This window comes from Marmota flaviventris, chromosome 10 (genome assembly GCF_047511675.1).
Source record: "Marmota flaviventris isolate mMarFla1 chromosome 10, mMarFla1.hap1, whole genome shotgun sequence".
In the NCBI taxonomy this organism is placed as follows: domain Eukaryota; kingdom Metazoa; phylum Chordata; class Mammalia; order Rodentia; family Sciuridae; genus Marmota; species Marmota flaviventris.
This window is the reverse complement of record NC_092507.1, coordinates 477487-499177: the sequence shown is the minus strand read 5'-3', so window position 1 is coordinate 499177 and position 21691 is coordinate 477487. Positions and strand designations below refer to the sequence as shown.

General features: G+C 51.5%; 3 protein-coding genes across 6 annotated transcripts; all 3 read left to right on the top strand.

The window, feature by feature from the left end:
• Positions 1-1167: 1167 nt before the first annotated feature.
• Positions 1168-4881, top strand: Mrpl20 (mitochondrial ribosomal protein L20). Its single transcript, XM_027947590.2, has 4 exons — positions 1168-1313; positions 1400-1510; positions 3412-3489; positions 4484-4881. Exons 1-4 carry the CDS (start codon positions 1227-1229, stop codon positions 4655-4657), a joined length of 450 nt encoding a protein of 149 aa, XP_027803391.1. The 5' UTR covers positions 1168-1226; the 3' UTR covers positions 4658-4881.
• A 2582-nt stretch (positions 4882-7463) lies between these two features.
• On the top strand, positions 7464-16300 carry Ccnl2 (cyclin L2). Of its 3 annotated transcripts, XM_027947585.2 has the most exons (11): positions 7504-7808; positions 8142-8216; positions 8353-8462; positions 9648-9768; positions 11089-11153; positions 13494-13593; positions 13771-13875; positions 13960-14101; positions 14765-14873; positions 14962-15054; positions 15276-16300. In XM_027947585.2, exons 1-11 carry the CDS (start codon positions 7521-7523, stop codon positions 15628-15630), a joined length of 1563 nt encoding a protein of 520 aa, XP_027803386.2. In that variant the 5' UTR covers positions 7504-7520; the 3' UTR covers positions 15631-16300. The 3 variants fall into 3 exon arrangements, with proteins under 3 accessions (XP_027803388.2, XP_027803386.2, XP_071473343.1); XM_071617242.1 differs by lacking the exons at positions 7504-7808; positions 8142-8216; positions 8353-8462; positions 9648-9768; positions 11089-11153 and adding an exon at positions 13027-13101; XM_027947587.2 differs by lacking the exons at positions 13494-13593; positions 13771-13875; positions 13960-14101; ... (1 more) ...; positions 14962-15054; positions 15276-16300 and adding an exon at positions 11682-12646 and having other exon boundaries at positions 7464-7808.
• A 3688-nt stretch (positions 16301-19988) lies between these two features.
• Aurkaip1 (aurora kinase A interacting protein 1) lies at positions 19989-21691 on the top strand. 2 transcript variants are annotated; one of them, XM_027947589.3, is made up of 3 exons: positions 19989-20576; positions 20832-21247; positions 21377-21691. In XM_027947589.3, exons 1-3 carry the CDS (start codon positions 20525-20527, stop codon positions 21476-21478), a joined length of 570 nt encoding a protein of 189 aa, XP_027803390.2. In that variant the 5' UTR covers positions 19989-20524; the 3' UTR covers positions 21479-21691. The 2 variants fall into 2 exon arrangements, with proteins under 2 accessions (XP_027803390.2, XP_027803389.2); XM_027947588.3 differs by having other exon boundaries at positions 19995-20576; positions 20832-21277.

The following is a 21691-nucleotide window of genomic DNA, read 5'->3' as shown; positions in this document are numbered from 1 at the left end:
GATATCACCAAGTGGGACAGAGAGGGTCTCAGTCTCCCAACACCAGGGAGTGATCAGGATGCAATAGGACTTCATGGCGTTCTGCCAAAAAAGTACAGACTGATTTGGATCACCAGGAAAAGACTCAGGTCAAGGGAGATGCTGCAGAACAGTCTGTTCTCTTCAGGAATCCCAGGGTCAGGAAAGACAAGACAGGCTGAAGGAATATTCCACATCAATACTAAAACAGACATGACAGGGCTGGGCTGGGGCACAGTGGCAGAGTGCTTGCCTCACACTTGTGAAGCACTGGGTTCAAGCCTCAGCACCACATAAAAATAAACAAATAAAATAAAAGTCATGCTCTCCATCTACTACTACAAGAGCGGTTTGTAAGAGCAGTAGAGCACTCACCTAGCAGGATCAAACCTTGGGTTCGATCCTGAGCACCACATACAAAAAGTAAGCAAATAAATAAAGGCATGTTGTCCATCTACAACTACAAACAAAACAAACAATCAAAAAAAGAAACTATATCCATGTAAAAAAATAACAAAATGGGCTGGTGATAGAGCTCAGTTGGTAGACTGCTTGCCTTGCATGCGCAAGGCCCTGGGTTCAATTCCCAGCAGCACCAAAAAAAAAAAAAAAGCAACAAAGAAATCACACACTCGCAGTTCAGTATTTCTGTTTTTGTTTTTGACTGGAGACTGGGCCAGGGGCACTTGTCCACTGAACTGCATCCCCAGCCCTTCTTATTTTATATTTTGGGACAGCATCTTGCCAAGTTGCCCAGGGTGGCCGGGAGCTTGCGATCCTCCCGCCTTGGCCTACGGAGTCGCCGGGATCACGGTGAGCTTGTGTCTGTCGGGATTGTCGCGACCCACGCGGACTGCGCCCGGCTTATGCAGTCTGTATTTTGCCACAATAAAAAATGAAGTGGTTTGCAGGAAAATGAATAGAACTTGAGGCCATCCGGCTAAGCGAAATAAGCCGAACCCAGAAGGTCAAGGGTGGCAGGTCGAAGCGGGCTACCCCTTCAGCGCGCACCGTCTGCGTCGCTGGCCGTGGCAGGCCGTCGCCCCGACCAGAGGTGGGCTGCTGCCGGGGGTTGGGGGATGGCCGCGCACCGCGGAACCGAGAAGGCGAGCGCGGAGGCGCCCCGGAAGGCACGAGGCGCACCGGAAGTCCTCGGCGCCGCGGACCCGGAAGCGCCTGTGGGTGCAGTCCTGCGCCGGCTGCCAGCCATGGTTTTCCTCACGACGCGACTCTGGCTGCGGAACCGCGTCACCGACCGCTACTTTCGCGTCCAGGAGGTGCTGAAGCACGCGCGGGTAAGCACGCCCGCCTGGGCGGCGGGGCCCGCGGGCCGGGGCGCCCGCCGCCGCCTCCTCACCCCCGTTTCCCGTCCTCGCCCTAGCACTTTCGTGGGAGGAAGAACCGCTGCTACCGGCTGGCCGTCAGGGCGGTGACCAGAGCCTTCGTGAAGTGCACGCGAGCCCGCAGGCTGAAGAAGCGGATCCTGCGGACCGTAAGCGCGCCGCCCATCTCCTCCTCCTCCTGGGCTTCGGTGTCCTCCCCGTCGTCGTCCTCCTCCGCCGCTGCCCGGCGGTCCTCCTTGTTGCCCTCCTCCTCGGCCCGGCCGCACATCACTCCCACCCCCATCCTCCCGAACTCTGCATCCCACCTGCTTGTGTTGTGCCTCGCTGTTCATTGCTGGGCTGCACGTATCCCAGGAAGCTTTGCAGAGGGTCTTTCTGATACGTCGAACTGTAACCCCCCTTTAGTGTCCCTCTAAGAAATCAGCTGAAGAAACAAAAGCAAGCCCGCGAGAGGCCTCACTGGCCATAGACTGTGGTCCCAGCACTATAACTCCCTGCCCCCATTCAGAATTATGCCTTTGTGGGGAGGTGGGTCTGTGCCTCAGGCTCCTAGGTCTCCAGCCAGGCCCAGAGTGCATGTGAGGTGCTTTGAGTACCTGAGCAGTGTGGTGCACAGGAAGGGGTGGGACACTGGCTGCCCCAGAGGAGGGCGGAGGTGCTCACAGCCGGGAGGGTCCTGAAGAGGGGGCCCTGGATAGCCAGGGTGTCACCTGAGGACTTGTTAGAAGTTCACATTCTTGGGCCAGGGATGTGGCTCAGTGGTAGAGCGCTTGCCCAGCATGCGTGAGGCCCTGGGTTCAATCCCTGGCACCACATAAAAAAATAAAATAAAATTAAGATAAAAATCAAATAAAATAAAGGTATTATGTCCATCTACAACTAAAAAATATATATATGCAAAAAAAAAAAAAAAGTTCACATTCTCAAGTCCTGCCCCAGACCTGCTGAATCAGAGGCTCTGGGCCTAGCATTCTGGTATTTTCATTTTATTATTGTTACTGAACCCAGAGGTATTGAACTACAGTTCCAGTCTTTTTCTTCTGAGATGGGGTCATTTTAGCTGGGAGGGTGGGGGGTGGGGGGGTGTACCAGGGACTGACCTCAGGGGCACTCAACCTCTGAATCACATCTCCAGCACTTTTTTGTATTTTATTTAGAAACAGGGTCTCACCAAGTTGCTTAGTGCCTTGCTTTTGCTGAGGCTGGCTTTCAACTTTCAATCCTCCTGCCTCAACCTCCTGAGCCGCTGGGATTACAGGCATGCGCCACATTACAGGGTTCTTGCTGAGTTGCTGAGGCTAACCTTGAACTTGTGAATCCTCTTGCTTCATCCTCCTAAGTCATTGGGATTTCAGGTGTGAGCCACCACACCCACCTCCAGTGTGTGGTCTGTTTTAAATCTCTAGGGAGCCTTATATAGGTCTAAACTTGAGAACCACCGAGCTAGAAGAGCAAAAATGGGCTTGAAGACTGCTTTAAGATATCTAGGAACACCTTTAAGAAGAGACATCCCTCACACACCCACCTTGTTTAATGGAACAGAACAGAGGCACATACCATTCACCAGAAACTGCCCACTGCGCTAGGTCCTGCCCAGTGGTCCGTGTGGCTCGTCTTTTAGGTTTTTCCCTGCTCACTTCTTAGTCTGATACAGACCCCACTACTCCTTGCCATCCAGGTTCTCTGAGGACCTCGACTGTTTGCTCTGCTCTCCGAGTCTGTTTGCCTCCCTGGAGCGTCTTGACTTTCACAACTGCCTTTGTGGGCACTCACTCACTGGCTGTAGGAATTTAGCCACACTGCTGCAGAATTTGTTATCTTTGTATTCATGGTGCATGTATTACAGCTTGTTATTTAGAATTGAACTTGTTTGGATGAAGCAAATCAGTCTTTGCTGTTATTTGTGCTGCAAGTCTGTTTGCTGGAGGAAAAAAAAATACTATCCTCCTGACTTTTACAAGTACTCTTTAGTGCAGTAGAGCCTTTACTAGAAGAATGGACAAAACATTCAACAGTTGATGTTAAGCATCTCTACGTTTTCTTATTCCAGCTCTGGATTAACCGAATTACAGCTGCCTCCCAGGAACACGGTCTGAAGTACCCGGCATTCATTGTCAACTTAATTAAGGTACAGTTTAGAGGGTCCTGCTGAGGTGCTGAGCATCTGTAGGAACCACCCCTCAGGCTTGAGCTCCCCTGGCAGTTGTCTCCCCAGCATAGCCCTGTACCTTCTGTTCTGCTTTCTGTTCTTGAGGTGGAACTCTGGCAAGGGCTTATCACAGTTGCTTCTCCCTCGCCCTGCTGGTAGCAGACCATGTTGGAAACAGGACATGGTACTGAAATGCAAGCCCTAGTGTTTCCTCATTATGAAAAAGAATAAGACTCATCCTTTTATTTTTTTCATTTAATTTTTTTGGCACTTGAATTTTTTTGGTACATTTAATTTTTTTTGGTACTTTTCCAGGGTACTTTACCACTGAGCTACATTTCCAGGTGTGTTTTTTTTCCCCCCCTGGGGAGCATAGGGTCTCTCACTAAGTTGCTGAGGCTGGCCTAGAATTTGCCATCCTACTGTCTTAAGCCTCTAGAGTAGCTAAGATTACAGGAATGGCCACTGCACCTGATGGCTGTCCCTTTTTCTTCTGCTTCTTGGACTCACTGGTGGTTTCTGAGATCACCTCCAGTTCTTTTTCTTCTTTTTGGGGTACTGAGAATCAAGCCCAGGAACTTGAACTTTGGTGCTCTGTCACAAGCTGTACCTTGGCTAGGTTGACTTCATGGGCTGATTTATGGGTTGGCCTTGACCAGGAGACCTAGTTGTTAAAGTGATGACTACTGAATCTAAACATGGTCCTTGGTTCCCTGGGCTGGCACTGGAGCCCTCCCTGTCCTTGATCACATTTATCCCATAGCACCTATCTGTGCTGTGCAGACAGACCTTCTGCCAGGCAGACTGTGCCCTGGGCCAGGAAAGGAGAAAAATCTGGTGTGCTGACAGGAGGAGGGCGGCTCAGACCTTAGGCCTCTGAGCCGTGTCTTTCCAGCCTGACTGAAGTGGGGTGTTCCTGCAGGCCACTGGAGTAGCGATGCTGACTGCAGGCTTCTGCTCTCTCTCTTCCCAGTGCCAGGTGGAGCTCAACAGGAAGGTACTTGCAGACCTGGCCATCTATGAACCGAAGACTTTCAAATCTTTGGCTGCTTTGGCCCAAAGGAGGCGACAGGAAGGGTTTGCTGCTGCCTTGGGGGATGGAAAGGAGCCTGAGGGCATATTTTCCAGAGTGGTGCACTACCACTGAGGGCAGCAGCACAGTGGATCTGGACAAGGCTTTTTCCTTGGAGGATCATAGCTAAGATAGGAGCTCCAGGAGTTATGTGATAACTGAGTGAAGTCTGAGTTTGATTTGTCTTTTGTGTTCATTGCCATTTCAATAATAGGTCTTGCTTTCTCTGGGTGGGACAGAGTCACAGAATGTCTTATGTCGTATGCAGATCATGTGCATAAAGCTTTTATAGTCTTTGATTTTGTTATATTTTCTGTTACCCAACAAACACCTTGATGTGTGCTCTGAGGTGCCTGTGTACATGTCATCAGTGACCACATGGACAGTGGGAAAGACTGCTGAGCAGGAGTCCCGAGTGGTAGGATGTCACTGACCATGCTGCTTCCTTCTGCAAATTAGGGATCTGCACCAGGCCTCTGAACTTTGACCCCACAGTTACCTGATCTACCCTAAGTTTCCCCAGTCCCTACTCATCCTGGCCAGGTTTGACCTCAGTCTCCATCCTCCACTAGTCTCTTCCTTATGTATAGCAGGAATCCTGTGGCTCATTTCTTCAGACACTCCAAACACCAACCTTTTCCCCTCCCATCTCCTTCCATGCTTCCCCAAACCAGTAGAGATGGGAGGGACATTCACATAGCAAGCAGGTAGCACTCCTGGCTCAAAGCAGGAACTTCTGATCTCTATGGCCTTGGAGGGCTTTTAACAACACACACACTGCTCCCATAAGTCCAGGTATTATGTTCCTGACAAACTCACTAGTAGGAGCCACTTCACAGCAGCTCCACACCATAGACCTGTCCACTCCTTCCAGTAGTGAAAGATGTGTATTTAAGCTGCCCAGGACCAGCCCAACCCTTTGTCCTCAGTGACCCAAAGCCTTTGTCATCTGGGTTTTGAGCAACGCATCTGCACACCCCCTCTCTAGCTCTAATCTGCTGTCTCCACTCTGGTCTCTGCTTCCTTCCCATTATAACTCAAGAGCTCTCAGCAAAGCTGGTTTCTAGAACCAAAATTCCAATAGGTACCATGACCCCCAAGGTTTTCACCCCATCTCACTTCCCTTTCCTTCTGCACCAGGAAAGCCCTTGAAGCTCTTTACCAATTACTGCCTTCTTGCTGGGGACTCCCACATTTATACAGGCAGTGGCCCAGGCCTGCTTGTACTGCTGACCTTGGAGGGCTATCCCTGCTCCCAAAGCACACCTTTCTTCCCTTCCAATTGCAGCCACACTGCCCTTTGGTGACACCATCCTTCATCTCATGTCACCATTGCCTGGGAGTCATTCCATGTTCTTCCTTGTACACAGTACCTACTCCAGCCCCACATGGAGCCAGTCAAGCCCTGGCCATTTACCTCCTAGATATCTTTGTCCACTCTCTTCCACTTTCACTGTAGGCCAAAATCATTTATGGCCCACATTACAGCTTGAACCCCCCTATGAGGCCCTTCGTCCCCAGCTTAAGGGTGGACACTACCATAGGTATTTGGAAGACAAGGGCCAACTTCCATCTTTCCCAAGATCTGGTCATGTGCACAAGTGTTGAATGCATTTCACTTGTCAGTATGGTACTGTGGTTGAGCTGCTTTTATGCACTTCACACTAATAAAGGAAGATGGGAATGTGGCAGACCGCCGTGGCCCTGCTCCAGTTTCCTTTCATTCTGGTGCAAATTTGGGTGCCAGGGCCTGATCTGAGTGGCTGGATTCATGGTTCAGAGGATAGGCAAGCAGCCCAAGTAGGACCAAAGAAAATCAAGGTCTGCTCTTTTCCTGGGGTTGGGTGCAACTGCAGACAACAGGGGAGACACCCTGGCGCTGCCAACCTTGGGAGTAGAGGGGGTGGGTGGAATGCAACCGTGTTGCCCAGAGCAGTCCGAGTGCAGAGGAGAAATTGGGTCTCAGTTGCCAATGCTTGAACTGAAATAAGAAGTCCGCCCACGTTTGGATTTGGGCGAGAGCCATTGGGAGCCTCGGTTTCAGGTAGTCACAGGCAGCTCAAGTGTCTAAATTGACCCCATCCAGGAACATTCTACCCTCAGATCTACCCCCAACGTCTAAACCAGCATCTCTGGGCTTCCCCACCGGTCTCCTAAGCCTAAACCTGGTGAAAAGCTCAGGGTAACAACAGGAATTAACACACCTGATGCCCCTCCACAGCGGCGCTGAGCAGACCCACGAAGGCCTGGGGAATCAAGAGTCAAGACAAATGCTTCACGAATTCTGTAGGGTCAAATAAGCAAGTCCCTTCGCACCCAGCGCTGGAACCTCGCACCTCTTTTCCCCCCGCTACCCTGTGCTTGCATCTGCCGCCAAGCGCTCTGTAGGGTCATCAAATCCGACAAGTTCGGTTCCCTGTTACCCGTCCACCTCCTCGTGGGCTGAGGTTTGAAACAGGAACCCGTGAGGTCCAGGACCCACAGGTGCATCCCCAACTCGAAGCCAGTAGGGTGGAGCACTAACTACCAGGCAATCGCCCCGTGTTAACTCGCACCGGCTCCATGCACAGCGTCGTGTTCCGGAGACTGCAGGGGAAGGGTCGTCCCTTCCCAGCTTCCACCGAGACCCGCCTCCTGGACGCCACAGGCTTCTGAGATGCAAGCCCCTTGACCCAAGCCTCTAGGAGCGTCTGGCCTCTCAAGGCAGACTCGCTTCCGGGTCGAGCCGGGCCGTGGAGGGTTCTGGGTAACGAGCCCGCTTCTCCCGCGCGAGTTCCGGCGTCGACGCCTGACGTAAGGCTGACGGGCAATTCACGCAACCAATAGCCATGAGGCAGCGACCGATCACAGCCAATTGCATGGGGTTGGGCGGGGCGGCCTGAGTGTCGCGAGGAGCCGCCCTGCCGGGAAGGGTCCCGAAAGGAGTCGGCGGCACAAAATGGCGGCGGCGGCGGCGGCGGCCGGAGCTCCGGGGTCGGCGGTCCCCGGGACGGCGGCCGGCACCCCGAGCTCGGGGGGCGCCGCGCCCGGGTCGCAAGGAGTGCTGATCGGGGACAGGCTGTACTCTGGCGTGCTCATCACCTTGGAGAACTGCCTGCTGCCAGACGACAAGCTCCGCTTCACGCCGTCCATGTCGAGCGGCCTCGACACCGACACGGAGACCGGTCTCCGCGTGGTGGGCTGCGAGCTCATCCAGGCGGCCGGCATCCTGCTCCGCCTGCCGCAGGTGAGGGCGCGGCCGCGAGGCTCGCGGTAACCGCCGGCCCGGAGCGGCCGGGCCTTTGTTGGCCGATCGGCCCGCGCTGCGTCGGTTCCGGATCCCCCATCCCGCCCGGAACCGGGCCCGACCCGGCGCCGCGCCCCAGACCCCCGGCCCGGCCCCCAGCCGGCCGCGAGCCTCCCCAGGGTCGGGGCGCCGAGACCGCGGGCCGCCGGGAGCCTTTGGGTCGTGGAGAAGGGCTGAGTTTCTGGCCCTGAGGGGAGTCCCACGTGACGGGGTGACTTTCAGTGCGGAGCTCTGGAGTCTGCGTCCAAAAGTGACGGAAGCTTCCCCGTCTAGGTGGCCATGGCTACGGGACAGGTGCTGTTCCAGCGGTTCTTTTACACCAAGTCCTTCGTGAAGCATTCCATGGAGGTAGGCCCCCGCCCCTCCGGCCTGCGCCGCCTGCCGGGTGGGCGCGTCCTGGGCCCGGGAGGCCCTGTGCGGCCCCTCAGCCTTGGGCGGACCCCAGGATGGGAACAGACCGCTGCGTCTCCATGCTTCCTTTCAGCATGTGTCTATGGCCTGTGTGCACCTGGCCTCCAAAATAGAAGAGGCTCCGAGACGAATTAGGGACGTCATCAATGTGTTTCATCGCCTTCGACACCTGAGAGAAAAAAAGTGAGTCTTTTCAGAGTTGTCACAAGTGTCCAGTCACTACCGTTTCTGTGACAGTTCCAGATGGGAGGCTGTGTCCTTGTGGATGATTGCTAGTGTGCTCCCATCAGCCAGGATCCCCTAAGGAATGGAGGAGGGCCCACCTCAGTTCACAGCTGTGATGTGTTGTCTCTTGTGTGGCCCTGAGTGCTCCAGAGCAGGGACTTGTCTTCACCACTGTCAGCATCTGGGGATTGAACCCCAGGGTGCTCTAACACGGAACTACATCCCAGTCCTTTTTTTTTTTTTTTTTTTTTTTAGAATTTTAATATTTATTTCTTAGTTATCGGCAGACACAACATCTTTGTATGTGGTGCTGAGGATCGAACCCAGGCCGCACGCATGCCAGGCAAGCGCGCTACCGCTTGAACCACATCCCAGCCCTTTTTTTTTTTTAGTTGTCGTGTGTGTGTGTGTGTGTGTGTGTGTGTGCTGGGTATTGAATCCAGGGCCTTGGCAAGGCAAGCACTGTGCCAACTGAGCTATATTCCCAGCCCCCAATATTTTATTAGTTGTCAGTGTGCTTTTATTTTATTTATATGTGGTGTTAGAATCAAACCCAGCACCTCACACATGCTAGGCAAGCGCTCTACCACTGAGCTACAACTCCAGCCCTCCCCAGTCCTTTTTTATGTTTTGTTTTGACACAGGATCTCACTAAGTGAGACCTTGAACTCGTGATTTTCCTTCCTTAGCTTTCAGTTTGCTGGTATTGCAGGCATGTACCACTGAGCTCTTAACTTTTAGTATCTGTGCAATGAGATCTTTAGACCTCGTTGCATTCAGGCAGTGTTTGTGTATGCACCAGAATGCCTTTTATCAACCAGGATGGGGCAGGTTGTAGAGAAGGGATAAGTAGGTTGGCTCTGGAGTTGGAAGCCTGTTCTATAATTTTGTTAAAGGAAGTGAGTCTTCATCTAGTGTCTTGTGCGGTGATGTTTATATTAGATTCCTCCCTCTTGGAGGTGATAGTGTACCCTGAAAGGTGTTGCTTTTTTGTTTTTCTGAGGTTTTTTGTTTTTGCAGTGCTGGGATCAACCTGTGGCCTCACTTGTGCAAGACAAGTGTTCTACCACTGAGCCACAGGTGCAACCCCAGAACATCTTATTTTGTCTGATCTTTATGTGGCCATGTTCTTTGTCCTTGCAGGAAGCCTGTGCCTCTTCTTTTGGATCAAGATTATGTCAACTTGAAGAACCAGATCATAAAGGCAGAAAGGCGAGTCCTCAAGGAGCTGGGCTTCTGTGTCCACGTGAAGCACCCTCACAAGGTGGGTATAAGGTGGTTTTCACCCCCCATGTCTCTGAGGCTGAAAGCCCTGGAGATGACCTATGTCCCTGACTCAGTTTTCCAGGTCATAGCTGTAACCTTGCAAGTGATTAGCCTTCTTGTGCTATTAATTCTAGTTGCATTTTAAAAGAGTTTTGGAAATTGTGGTTTTTAGGTTTCGTTTTTCAAAAAAACAGTGGTGAACTTGTAGAAATAAAATTTGTCAGCATCCATTTTTCTTTCCTGAACAGTTAGGTTTCTAAAGTCACCTTAGTAATAGCCTCACTTTCTTTTATGGGAGAATGGGAAGAATTCTGAACCTTTTTGCTTTAAGATGAACTTCAAGTTTTGCAACCTGCATTGGTTGGTTAGGAGCATGCTGTTGTATTTTAAGTTTAATCAAAGCACTGTAGGCATTTCATGTACTAAACAAACAAACAAAAATTGTTTAAAAAGATTACCATTGCCAGGTGTGGTGGCGCGTGCCTGTGATCCCAGCAGCTTGGAAGGCTGAGGCAGGAGGATGACAGCCTCAGTTACATAGTGAGGCCCTAAGCAACTTAATGCGACCCTGTCTCAAGATAAAAATAAAAAAGGGCTGGGTGTGGTGGCGCATGCCTGTAATCCCAGCGGCTCAGGAAGTTGAGACAGGAGAATTGTGAGATCAAAGCCAGCCTCGGCAATGGTGAGGCACTAAGCAACTCAGTGAGACCCTGTCTCTAAATAAAATACGAAATAGGACTAGGGATGTGGCTCAGTAGCTGAGTGCCCCTAGGTTCAATCCCTGGTACCCTTCCCCTTAAAGCAAACAAAGAAAGATTACTGTTTATACTTTCAGTCTTACCAATTTTCATTGGTGAATTTCATTGTAGTTTCTCTCTTGAGTGTTTGATTTTCTGACATTTATTCAGATTCTTGGTAAATTATCTACCAAGGACTTAAATGCTTTTCTTCACTTGCTGGAATTATTTTGTGTCCTGCTCTGTATGTTCGCTGCTGGGGCACACTGATGTTTAGGGCAGGCCAGTCTCGTTTGCGGAAAAGTTGTGGCGATGAGAATGAACATGGGCCACGAGAGAGGCACAGCCTTCTGTGCCACAGGGTGTGGCTCGTCCTGAGGTGCATACATGCTGCCCTGCTGCAGAAGCAGGTAGCAGGTGCACCTGCAGGAGCTCCCCTCCAGCTGAGCCATTTGCCGGACGTGACCAGGAGCCATCCCTGGGATCTAGATTGAGGTTCTTTTGCTGCATGGATATCCACAAGATCTGAGTTCTCTTCTCGTGAGGTTCTTGGTAATAACTGCCTGACCCATATCTTCCAGATAATCGTTATGTACCTTCAGGTGTTAGAGTGTGAGCGTAACCAACACCTGGTCCAGACCGCATGGTGAGTTGACCTTCCTTGTCTCACGAGACCAGCAAGGGCAGTGCAGGAATGTTTACTTGAGGCACTTGGGCAGTGGGTAGTCGGTCCCATGACTTGGTTGTGGGCTGGAGTTGTCCCCGTGCCCAGTGATCTGCCGTGTAAATGCCTGGCAGCCTCCCAAAATGACAGGCACTGGTGTAACGGTAGGTGGCCCATCCCTGCCCCTGGATTCCCTAAGTTCCCTGCCTTGAAGAGAGCAGTCAGTGGGCTTCCCCTGGGAGCCATTGACTGGGCACAGGAAATTTCCTGGGAGCTGCATCCTGTGGGAGAAAGTGGGGATGAAGTTTTATAAGAATTTTGGGCTGGTTCTAATAGGTATAGGCTAGAAATGAAGCCTGAAGTATCAGTTTGATTTTTGGGGTGTTCTGGCCCTTTTCCCCCACAGAGTTAAGTCTATAGGGTCATATTGCTGACTGAATTGTCTGGTGCTGTGACTGCTTTGCAGAGAACCCATTTTGACTTTTCTTTTCTGTACTCTTTCAATCAAAGGGTAGCCTCTGAGGGTAAGTGACTAAGACTTCTCCTCTGCTGTCCAAGCGCTTTGGTGCAGGGACAGCGGCCGTCTCCAGCCAACCCAGTGCAGGCTCTCCACCGAAGGCTGGCTCTAGACTGGTGGTATGCGTACGATAGTATAGTCATGGCCGACTGCTGCTTGTGGTTCTCTGACGATTGTGCTTCTTGTTGATCCTGTCGTGCTTTGGTAATTGTATCGATTAGAGTTGGTAATGTCTTGACTTGGGCTTTGTCCCCTTAAAACTGCTGTACCTGTACAATAAAGATGCAGTACCTTTCTCTAAAACATCTGTGGGAAGCTGTAAGAGCTGAAATGACAATTGGCCGATGGGAATTGAGGCTGTTGGTGTGGGACTGTACCATTACTTCTCCAGGCCCTGATGTTGCTCTTTGCAGCAGCTCAGCTGGGCTCCCTTCAGTAAAGGTGTGCATCTTTAAATTACTCCTTGGACTCTTTACAAAAATGTTGTAAATTATTTCAAATATAGCAATAAGTTTATATGTTTTGAGGGTTTCATTTGTTTTTAGAACTTAAAAGTTAATGGAATAATGTTATTTATTGTTTGAATACTGAAATTTGTTATTAGAAACAAAATGTTTTGCCAACATCTGGGCTGTTTACCCACAGTGGCTCTTGGACCAGTGGCTACACTGCCACCACACTGCCTTCCCTATTGAACACTGGAGCCAGCTCCTCCAGACCAGCCGCCTCTTGTAGGCATCTGTGGAATTTATTGTTTAGCATCTGAATGGGTTTGGATGTTACCTACTCTGGGTTTATTTAGGGGAAAGATATCGGGTGGTATCCCTCAAGTCTCCTGCCTGTGGTGCACCTGTGCCATTATCTGAGCATGTTGGGCAGTGAATGTATGACCTCTTCAACTGTTTTCTCATGGAATTACTTGTTTCTGCAATATTAATAAAACCAATATTTGGTTTGATTTTAGTCTATAAGTTTTTGAGAAATATACCTAAAGGAAAATATTAAAAATATAGTCAGTTTTATGCAAAGTTTTGTATTTTTATATTTTCTAAAGTATGATAAAGTTTTAAGAATGTACTTACTGTGTTGAAACTTTAAGTATTTTTTAGTATTTTGTTGCTGCTGTCTGATTTTATGAATGTTCATTTTAAGACTCCTTGTTGAAATGGGACAGTTTGGAAACGTTCTTTGGTAAGCCCGAGAAGAGGACTCCCTCGGGCATTGGCCTCCTGCATGACGTTCCCATACACCTGAACTGCACCAAGGGCCTTTCCCTTATGCAAGTGGACTCCTTCGTGGAAGCTATGGCTCGGTTATCTGGAGAAGGACCAGGCCGCAAGCACTCTCCGCAGAAAAGGAACACAGGACAGCTTGTCTCAGCTGCGAGGCTTCGTGCTCAGCCTGTTCATTTGAGTTTGCATGTTTCTCTGCACTATGGATTTTGAGCATTTAGATTTCTTTAATCAAATACATTTTAACCACTAAGTAGTGTTTTCTTTCTGAGGCATTGTGCTTTGCATGATAGCAGGCCAAAAGCTGAGGGAAAAGTGAAGTTAAAGTCGGTTCTCGTTCATAGCAGCCCGTATTTCTGACATTCAGCCAGCTTTTTTCCCCCCAGTAATTTCTCTTTCTGTCCTGTATTCAGAAAAAGCAGCTAAAATGTTTCTCCATTAACTCCTGGGATTCACAGGACTGTCTAGGTCTCAGTCCTAGCAGTAGACCACGTAGAGGTGTAGCTACCTTAGGTAATGCAGACGGTGCTGTGGTTGCCAGGGTCCACAACTCTTGCTGTGCCTTGGTTTCAGGAACTACATGAACGACAGTCTTCGCACAGATGTCTTCGTGCGGTTCCAGCCTGAAAGCATCGCCTGTGCCTGCATCTACCTCGCTGCCCGGACGCTAGAGGTCAGTGCTCTGCTGCACGGCATGGCTCTCTCCACTTGTGGTGACATTTGTTTACCTGCTAAGTTGCTCAATCTGCCAGAGCTGCTTGCTGCAGCAGGTTGTTCTTAGCTGCTTTAAGAGTTTTTTTGGCCTTGAAGTTGCTGAGAAAATGTGATCTGATGGTGTTTGTGTTCACAGATCCCTTTGCCCAATCGTCCCCACTGGTTTCTTTTGTTTGGAGCAACTGAAGAAGAAATTCAAGAAATCTGCTTAAAAATCCTGCAGCTTTACACACGGAAAAAGGTTCTTTTGGATATTTTTATGTAATGTTCATCTGTGTTTGGTTAAAAGCATCTGGTTCTGAATAAAGGGATTATGGCTTTTCAGGTCGACTTAACACTCTTGGAAAGTGAAGTGGAAAAGAGAAAACATGCTATTGAAGAGGCAAAGGCGCAGGCCAGGGGCCTGCTGCCTGGGGGAGCCCCAGTAACGGACAGCGCTACAGGGTTCTCACCTGCCCCCAAGCTGGGTGAGTATGTCAGGTCATATGCTGCTGCAAGGGTGGAGCTGGTGACCCTCCTGGGCCTTCATCCTGGGAATTGAGCCTGTGGTGGGTCTGGGCTACAGAAGTGCTGGAATCCCTGACTGACCATTGGTGATATCTAAAATGAGATGGGGGACTGGGGTTGTGGCTCAATAGTAAAGTGCTCGCCTAGCACGTGCGAGGCCCTGGGTTCGATCCTCAGCACCACATACAAATAAATAAAGGTATTATGTCCAACTAAACTAAAAAATATTTTTTAAATAAAATCAGATGGGGACCCTGAAGGGTTTTGTGTTTATGTTTTTGTTAGCAAGCAAAATGGGCAGACAGCCTTTCTGAAATGCTTTGGTTTAGTCTACCTACCCAGTTAGCTTGTCATTTGATGAAAAATTGTATACTCTATGACATAGATCGTGTTACCAGGCCCTAGAGATAAGAGTGGTGCTCACTGCCTCGTCCCTAAGGAAGAACCTAGACAAAGGGCCTTCTGCGTCTTCCTGGTGCATGCTTAATTTCTGAGTCCGTGCTGGAAGTTAGAATCAGTGTGTGTGTCTGTCACCCCACAGAAGTGGCCTTTTCTTTCTCTGCTAATGGGTTTCTTACTGGCACAGTTCTCTGTTGGTTTTTAACTTAAAATTGATTTGGTAGAATCCCCCAAAGAAGGTAAAGGAAGCAAGCCTTCCCCATTGTCTGTGAAGAATGCCAAGAGAAAAGTGGAGGGCAGGAAGAAAGCCGAGGCCGACAGCCCCGTGAACGGGTGAGGCACCCAGAGCCGCTCAGGTGGTCGCGCCAGGTGTGGGGGTGGAGACACTGTTGGTGTGTAACTGCTCCACTCCTGTCTGCAGCTTGCCAAAGGCACGAGAGAGCCAGAGCCGGAGCAGGAGCCGTGAGCAGAGTTACTCAAGGTCCCCATCACGGTCTGCTTCTCCCAAGAGGAGGTGCGTGCCTGGGGCTTGCCTGTGGGTCTGGTGATGATGGGTGTTTCCCCAGGGTGGTAGGAGGGGATGGGCTGCCCCTGAAGACAGTGGCTCTTACCCTGGGGTTTCTTGTTTCTCTAAACCTGGAGGTCGTGCCTCTGTCTGCCCCTGTGGGTGTGTCCCGGCCTGGCTGGGACAGGCACTCACGCATGTGGTCCCAGGTGTGTTGTCCTTCCTCACAGAAAAAGCGACAGTGGCTCTACGTCTGGCGGGTCCAAGTCACAGAGCCGCTCTCGGAGCCGGAGTGACTCCCCGCCAAGGCAAGCACACCGAGGTGCTCCCTACAAAGGCTCTGAGATGAGGGGCTCCCGGAAATCCAAGGATTGCAAGTACCCCACCCAGAAGCCACACAAATCCCGGAGTCGGAGCTCATCCCGATCTCGAAGCCGCTCACGGGAACGGGCAGATAATTCTGGAAAATATAAGAAGAAAAGTCATTACTATAGAGATCAGCGGCGGGAGCGTTCAAGGTCATATGAACGCACAGGCCATCGCTATGAGCGGGACCACCCGGGACACAGCAGGCATCGGAGGTGAGGTGGGTCCTGCATGGGTGTCCTGGATCCTCCCATGGGGCACATGTGGCTCAAGTGGCCCTGTGGCCATGATAGTTTTTGGAAAACTTTTTTGACTCTGGACCTTGAGATGCATTTGGAAATGGATTTGAGGGGATGGCAAGGTCCCCTTAGGGTGGCCTGGGGCATGGCACACACCTGTCCCAGGTGAGGTCCTCCTCAGCTGAGCCCTGTGGGCGGCTCCTTGGGAAAGCAGAGGCACACATCCTGTTGGCGTGGCTGGGTGCTATCGACAAGCTGTTCCTTCACTCCTGTACTGATGCTCAATTACGTTAAGCCAAGAAAGATGATTTTTAGAACCTTTGCCTATATTAGGTTGTACTTATGTACATATTTTGCGGTGTTTCACAATGAGAAAATGGCCTTAATAGCCCTTTATTCTCTATCCACGTTGTAAATAAACATGTGTTTAATACAAGGAAAACTATGTATGAAAACTCAGAACTGGAATTCTGCCAGCTTAAAACTTGTGTAGAGAATTCTGATTTTTAAAATGTGAAGGTATTTAGGTCTGTGTTGAAAGTCGTATATTTTTATCTGTGCAATGCTGTGTGCTGGCCACCAGCTCCCAAATAGAGAAGTTTCCTATATATGCATTTTACGTGGTTGAATAAACAGTTTTCTTCTCAGGATGCTTGGGATGTTACAGGCTTTCTAGGTTGTTATTCTGCTTGCTTGTGAGCTGCTGTGGCACATCTGAGCTACCATCCCTGCTCCCTGCTGTCATTAAAGTGTTGGATTTTGTAGTAAGCCCCCTTGCACCTCCTGAAACCATTTGCCCTTTGAAAGGCTGCTTTTGGAGGGTTGTAGGAGGGAAGAGGTAAAGACAAGAAAGTACTGAAGGGCCCTGGAGCATATCTCAGCACAGGATAACCAGAAGCAGGCATCTGGCAGGTGTCCCCAGAGCTGGGCCTTGCCGTGTGCAGGGCCATTGGGCAGATGAGATTAGGCCTGGAGCTGTTTCCTGTTCCTGAGGTGGATGGTGCCATGTCTCACCTGGGCCTGTCATTTATCTGGTTTTGGCTCTTCTGTCAGTGGTTACCTTCCTAAACCAGCACCTCAATTAAGCACCAGAGAGGTTGAGATTCCATGGATAAGGACAGCCCCACAGGTATCTGAGAGGAAGGATGTGTGGTGTTCCTGCCAGCCTAGGCCTCTGTGATTGCCTGGCAATGGCAGATAGCACCTCTGCACTGTCTGGTAAGCATGTGGCTACTCTGGTGCCTGAGCTATGTCCACTCCAGCATATCATGAACCTGATACTCAAGCCTCATTCTGACCCTCCAGGGAGCATGTTGAGTGTTGCAGCTGTAAGACATGGCCACAGCTTCAACCTCCTTCCTCAGCTGCTGCCCAAGGCCCCCTTCTGGGCTCAGCAGCAAGGGCACAAGACATCATCCATTGGGACTCTCAGCAGCCCCAGTGCTGAGAGGAAGTGCTGGGGCTTGGAGTAAGCTTGGGGTGCATTTTGCAAGCCTTACAACATGCTGGGTTTCTGGAGATTCCCTGCCCCTCCCCAGGGCACACTGGCACCTGCTCATGGCCCTGGACCTTAGCAAGGCCAACACAGTGGTCCATCTTGTAGCCAGCCAGGGATGTGTGAGCTCTGGCTACCTAGGATGGTTCATCCTGGTGGCCCTGCCTGGTGAGACTGTGGGGCCAACTTTTCCCTCATCCTGTGAGGAGTCCATGCAGCATGGGATAAAGAGACCACTGCTTCTGCTTTGCTTCTATTGATACCTGCCACTGAGCAACTGTACTATACTGATACCGGTACAGAGTTATACTGAGGGATGCTGGTAAAGATCAATAGGTGACTCCATGGCTGATTTTTAACTTGCCAACACAGTTTATTTCAATGAAGTAGCTACTCTACAGTGTTTCCATGACTATTTTTAATACTCAAATGATCTTATGGTTATAGATAAAAGTATACAACTATGCCAGGTGTGGTGGCTTATGCCTGTAATTGCAGTGGCTTGGGAGGCTGAGACAGGAGGATTGCAAGTTCAAAGCCAGCCTCAGCAAAAGTGAGGTGCTAAGCAACTCAGTGAAACCTTCTCTCTAAATAAAATACAAAATAATGCTGGGGATGTGGCTCAGTGGTTGAGTGCCCCTGAGTTCAAACTCTGTTACCAAAAAAAAAGAAAAGAAAAGTACACAACTAGGAAGCAATATGCCCTGTATTTCCCTTTTGTTACAGTTTGTTGGATAATGCTATGTTAAAAGCAGGGTATAAAAGTGAAAATGAACAGCTAGCTGTTGTGGTGGGATCTGGCATGAGCTGACTGCAGCACTCCACTGCAGGGCTGTGGCGAGGCAGCAGGCACTTTGCCTGGTTTAGGTTTCTGTAGCCCAGGACTTTAGGGCTACTCAGCTCAGGCTACAGCGTAAGCCCCAGCCTGGCCTACCCTCAGCCACCGGCATTGATGCCTTTCCAGCCTCCAAGCCAGAACTGCAAAATTTCTACAAAAGTTCTGAAGAAAACCTTTTCCTGAAGGCAAATGGGTATTTTGGGGAAAAGAAATGCATGCAGTAATTGAGACTAAAGAGTTCCATTGATTAAAACAAACACACACACACACACGCAAAATTAGAAGTTAGACCTGATGGCACGTGCCTGTAATCTCAGCTATAATGTAGGAATTGAAGCAGGAGGATTGCAAGTTTGAAGGAAGCCTGGGCAACTTAGTGAAACCTGACATGACACCACAATGAAAATTGTGCTGGCAACTTAATGTTGGCTGTAGAGACACCTGGCAATATAGCTCAGTGGTAGAATGCTTGCCTGGGTTAGTCCCCAATGCCACACAATAAAAATTAGAAAACAGCACATACACACCAATCCTCTCATTTCCAATCTTTATGAAAAATTGATCTCCCTAGTCAGGTTCTAGCACCTCTAGCTTGGCAGGGGCTGTTCACATCCCTACAAGTGTTCTGCCACTGTTGTGGGAAGCAGCCAATCAGATCTGGCAAGGGCATTTTGTGGGGTGGGGTGGGGGAGGCATTAGCATCACCTGTGACTGAGGATGTCCCAGCCCTGCATGTGCTGCATGGCCAAGGTGACCAAGCAGCTAGCTTCTCTGCTGCAGGTGAACCCCTTCCCTTTTGGCCTGGGGTCTGCTATGGTACAGGAACCCTCACAAGCTTGGCTGAAAGCTAGAGCCTGGCTGGTTCCTGAGATGGGGAAAGTGGGTCCTCTGGCCTCATCCAGCCTCCTCAAGACTCACAGACTGGAGCTCTTGCACTGTCTCTCCCATTAGTCCCTGCCTCTCCGGAGGTACTCTTATCTACAGCCCAACTCCTCAGAAGTTTGGAGGCCAAGGTTGCCGACCCCCAGATTCTTTTTGCCCTTGCCTGGACTGTTATTAACATTGATGACCTGGTTTTCTGCATCTTCCTGGACCCTGGTTAGGTGAAGGAAGTCCACACCAAGGTGAGGACTGGAGTTGAGGGCACCAACCTGTCCTTTGTGACAAGACCAGTTACTAGGATATGCTGTGTGACTGAGGTGAGAGGTGGGTTCCCAAACGTGGTCAAAATCTTCCTGCTTGGGAGTCCTGGGCAACTCCTCTAGGAGGCAGGAACCTGTGTTGTTTTGTAACCTCAGTTACAGAGCTTGACCTGGCGCCTGCAGTTTCTGTCCTCACTGGCCTATCTTCCCTGCCACTCGCTCCTTAGCCAGGATGGTGCCTGGGGAAGACCTGCTTGGCTCTTCCTGCTAAGAATCCCTAGACGTCCCTGCAGCAAGGCCAGCCTCAGCACCAGCCACCTCTGCAGGTTCACTGCGGGATCCATGCTAGCCAGCAGGCCTTTGTTGAGGTAGATGAAGTGGTGGCCTGGCAGCCCGTGCGCTGGAGCAACGTTAAGGTGTCAGCCAAAACCAATCCTGCAGAACTTGCTTTTGGCTTATGGTCTGATTTTTCCTTCGGAGCTTCCTTGCGGACGCATTAGATGCACAAAGGAAAAGGAGTCTGTCAAGCCCTAGGGGCAGCGGGAGCTGCCAGTTAAGAAAGGGCCCCGGTTCCCAGTGTCCGGGCGGCGGCAGCTTCGACCGAGTTACCGCTGGTTCCACTAGTCCCGTCTCGCCCACAGCTGGTCCCCAACTCCGGAGGGAGCTCAGCCCCAACAAAAGCAGCCCTAGCCACTTCCGTCGCTCAGAGTGTGGCATTTCCGTCGCCGCAGCCTTGCGCCCGCCGCAGAGAACCCGAGCCAGGGCGAATCCGGAGGCGCCATGAGGCGGCGCATGCTCTGTAGACACCCCGGCGTCGGGAGTGTAGTTTCCTTCCGCTGGGACGAGGCGGAACTGACGTATGCTCCAGGGCGGCCCTTCGAACCGGAAGTCTTCGCCTACTGAGCCCCGTCGGGCCTGTGCCGCCGCGAACTCCGGCGCCGGGCGGTCGCCAGGGGCAACTGGGCGTTGGACCCACCGGGGAGCCGGTTTGGCAACGGACCGGAAGTGCCGAGCGCGGCGGTGAAATAGTCTGTTCGAGCCGCCGGGGTCACAACCTCTGAGGTCGCGAGGCTCCGGCGGGGCCGTGCTCCCAGGCCTGGGCCCTTCGGTTCGTTCGGACGTTGATCGCCCCGTGCTGTTGGCTTGGGTGCCCGCGGGAACTGAGGTTGGGGCGGGAGGGCGGCTGGCCGGAGTGGCGGAGGCGGGGTTCGATCCGGATTCTGGACGTCCGAGGGGCCAGCGGCTTGTGAAGGCGACTCCTCGTTGCGGGCCAGAGGGACCCAGAGTGCTGGGAAGCGGAATTTGCGCGGCCTGCCCCGTCCGCGGCTCGCGCTTGACCCCAGCAGCCGCCTGTGTTCCAGCTCCCCTGAGCACCTGGGGCCGCCGCCTCCCACAGACCATGTTCCTGCAGCGCCTGACTTTTCAGCTGGTCAGGTCCCTTCCCTGGGCAGGTAAGAGCCCTGAGGGTTGGGATAGGTGCCTGGGTTAGGAACGCGTTTGTCACAGCGGCCCAGCTCACCCTCAGCTGGAGGTAGGATGTGGCCATAGGCTTCCTGTGAGAACATCACTGGGGTTTGGAACAGGAATAAGGTGCAGGTCATCCATTCTGGGCCTGGGGTGGACTTGCTGCCCAGGCCTGGGTGGTTGCAGTGCTCCTGTCTAGTGTCACCTCACCAATGGTAACTATGCTACATTGTTTCTTGCAGGCTGCAGTCGGCCGTGGCCTGTCTCAGGGGTGCTGGCCAGCCATGCCTGCCGGCCACCATACACCTTGCAGCCCACTGGCCAAAGTAGGGCTGTATCTCTTCCTGGCAAGGGGTCCCAGTTGGAGCTTGAGGAATTGCTGGTGCCCAGGAAGATGGCCATCAGCCCTCTGGAGAGCTGGATGACTGCCCGCTACCTCTTGCCCAGACTGGATACTGGGGTTCTAGTATCCGCTGCTCCCACTCAGCACTATCAGTGTCCACCCAGTCAGGTGAAGGGGGAGGCTAGGCAGGGGCATGAGGGTATCTGGGATGCCCCTCACATGCAGTGCAAAAACGTGCTGAAGATCCGCCGGCGAAAAATGAACCACCACAAGTACCGCAAGCTGGTCAAGAGGACACGGTTCCTGCGGCGGAAGGTACGGGAAGGACGCCTAAAACGGAAGCAGGTGTGTCAGGGCACCTTCTTGGGCTTAGGGGGAGTGAGTGACTGATAGTGTGTCTCTTTGCCAAAAGTCAATTGGTGGTCACTTTCTTTACCCTTGCAGATCAAGTTCGAGAGAGACCTGAAGCGCATCTGGCTGAAAGCTGGCCTGAAGGAGGCCCCCGAGGGTTGGCAGACCCCCAAGATCTATGTGAAGAATAAATGAGACTGTTCCTACTTGTCCTGGACATCTGCCTGTCATGGGGTTCTGGGCTGCCCTGGACTTTTCTGCCTGGCATGGGCTCTCTTAAGATGGGGGCCACTGGCCTCTTTGTTGGAGAGTCTCAGGGCCCAAGGGGTCCAGTTATCTGTCCATGGCCCTCACTGTCTTGCCTGACCTTGCTGAATAAATGTCTGCCATAGGCAGCTGTGCACAGCC

Excerpts from the sequence above, each read along its gene's own strand:
- Mrpl20 (XM_027947590.2), top strand. The coding sequence starts at position 1,227 with ATGGTTTTCCTCACGACGCGACTCTGGCTGCGGAACCGCGTCACCGAC. Across the intron at positions 1,314-1,399 it reads AGGTGCTGAAGCACGCGCGG|CACTTTCGTGGGAGGAAGAA; the intron begins GTAAGCACGCCC and ends TCCTCGCCCTAG. Across the intron at positions 1,511-3,411 it reads AGAAGCGGATCCTGCGGACC|CTCTGGATTAACCGAATTAC; the intron begins GTAAGCGCGCCG and ends TTCTTATTCCAG.
- Ccnl2 (XM_027947585.2), top strand. The coding sequence starts at position 7,521 with ATGGCGGCGGCGGCGGCGGCGGCCGGAGCTCCGGGGTCGGCGGTCCCC. Across the intron at positions 9,769-11,088 it reads ACGTGAAGCACCCTCACAAG|ATAATCGTTATGTACCTTCA; the intron begins GTGGGTATAAGG and ends CATATCTTCCAG. Across the intron at positions 14,102-14,764 it reads CTCACCTGCCCCCAAGCTGG|AATCCCCCAAAGAAGGTAAA; the intron begins GTGAGTATGTCA and ends TTGATTTGGTAG.
- Aurkaip1 (XM_027947588.3), top strand. The coding sequence starts at position 20,525 with ATGTTCCTGCAGCGCCTGACTTTTCAGCTGGTCAGGTCCCTTCCCTGG. Across the intron at positions 20,577-20,831 it reads CAGGTCCCTTCCCTGGGCAG|GCTGCAGTCGGCCGTGGCCT; the intron begins GTAAGAGCCCTG and ends TGTTTCTTGCAG. Across the intron at positions 21,278-21,376 it reads GACGCCTAAAACGGAAGCAG|ATCAAGTTCGAGAGAGACCT; the intron begins GTGTGTCAGGGC and ends TTACCCTTGCAG.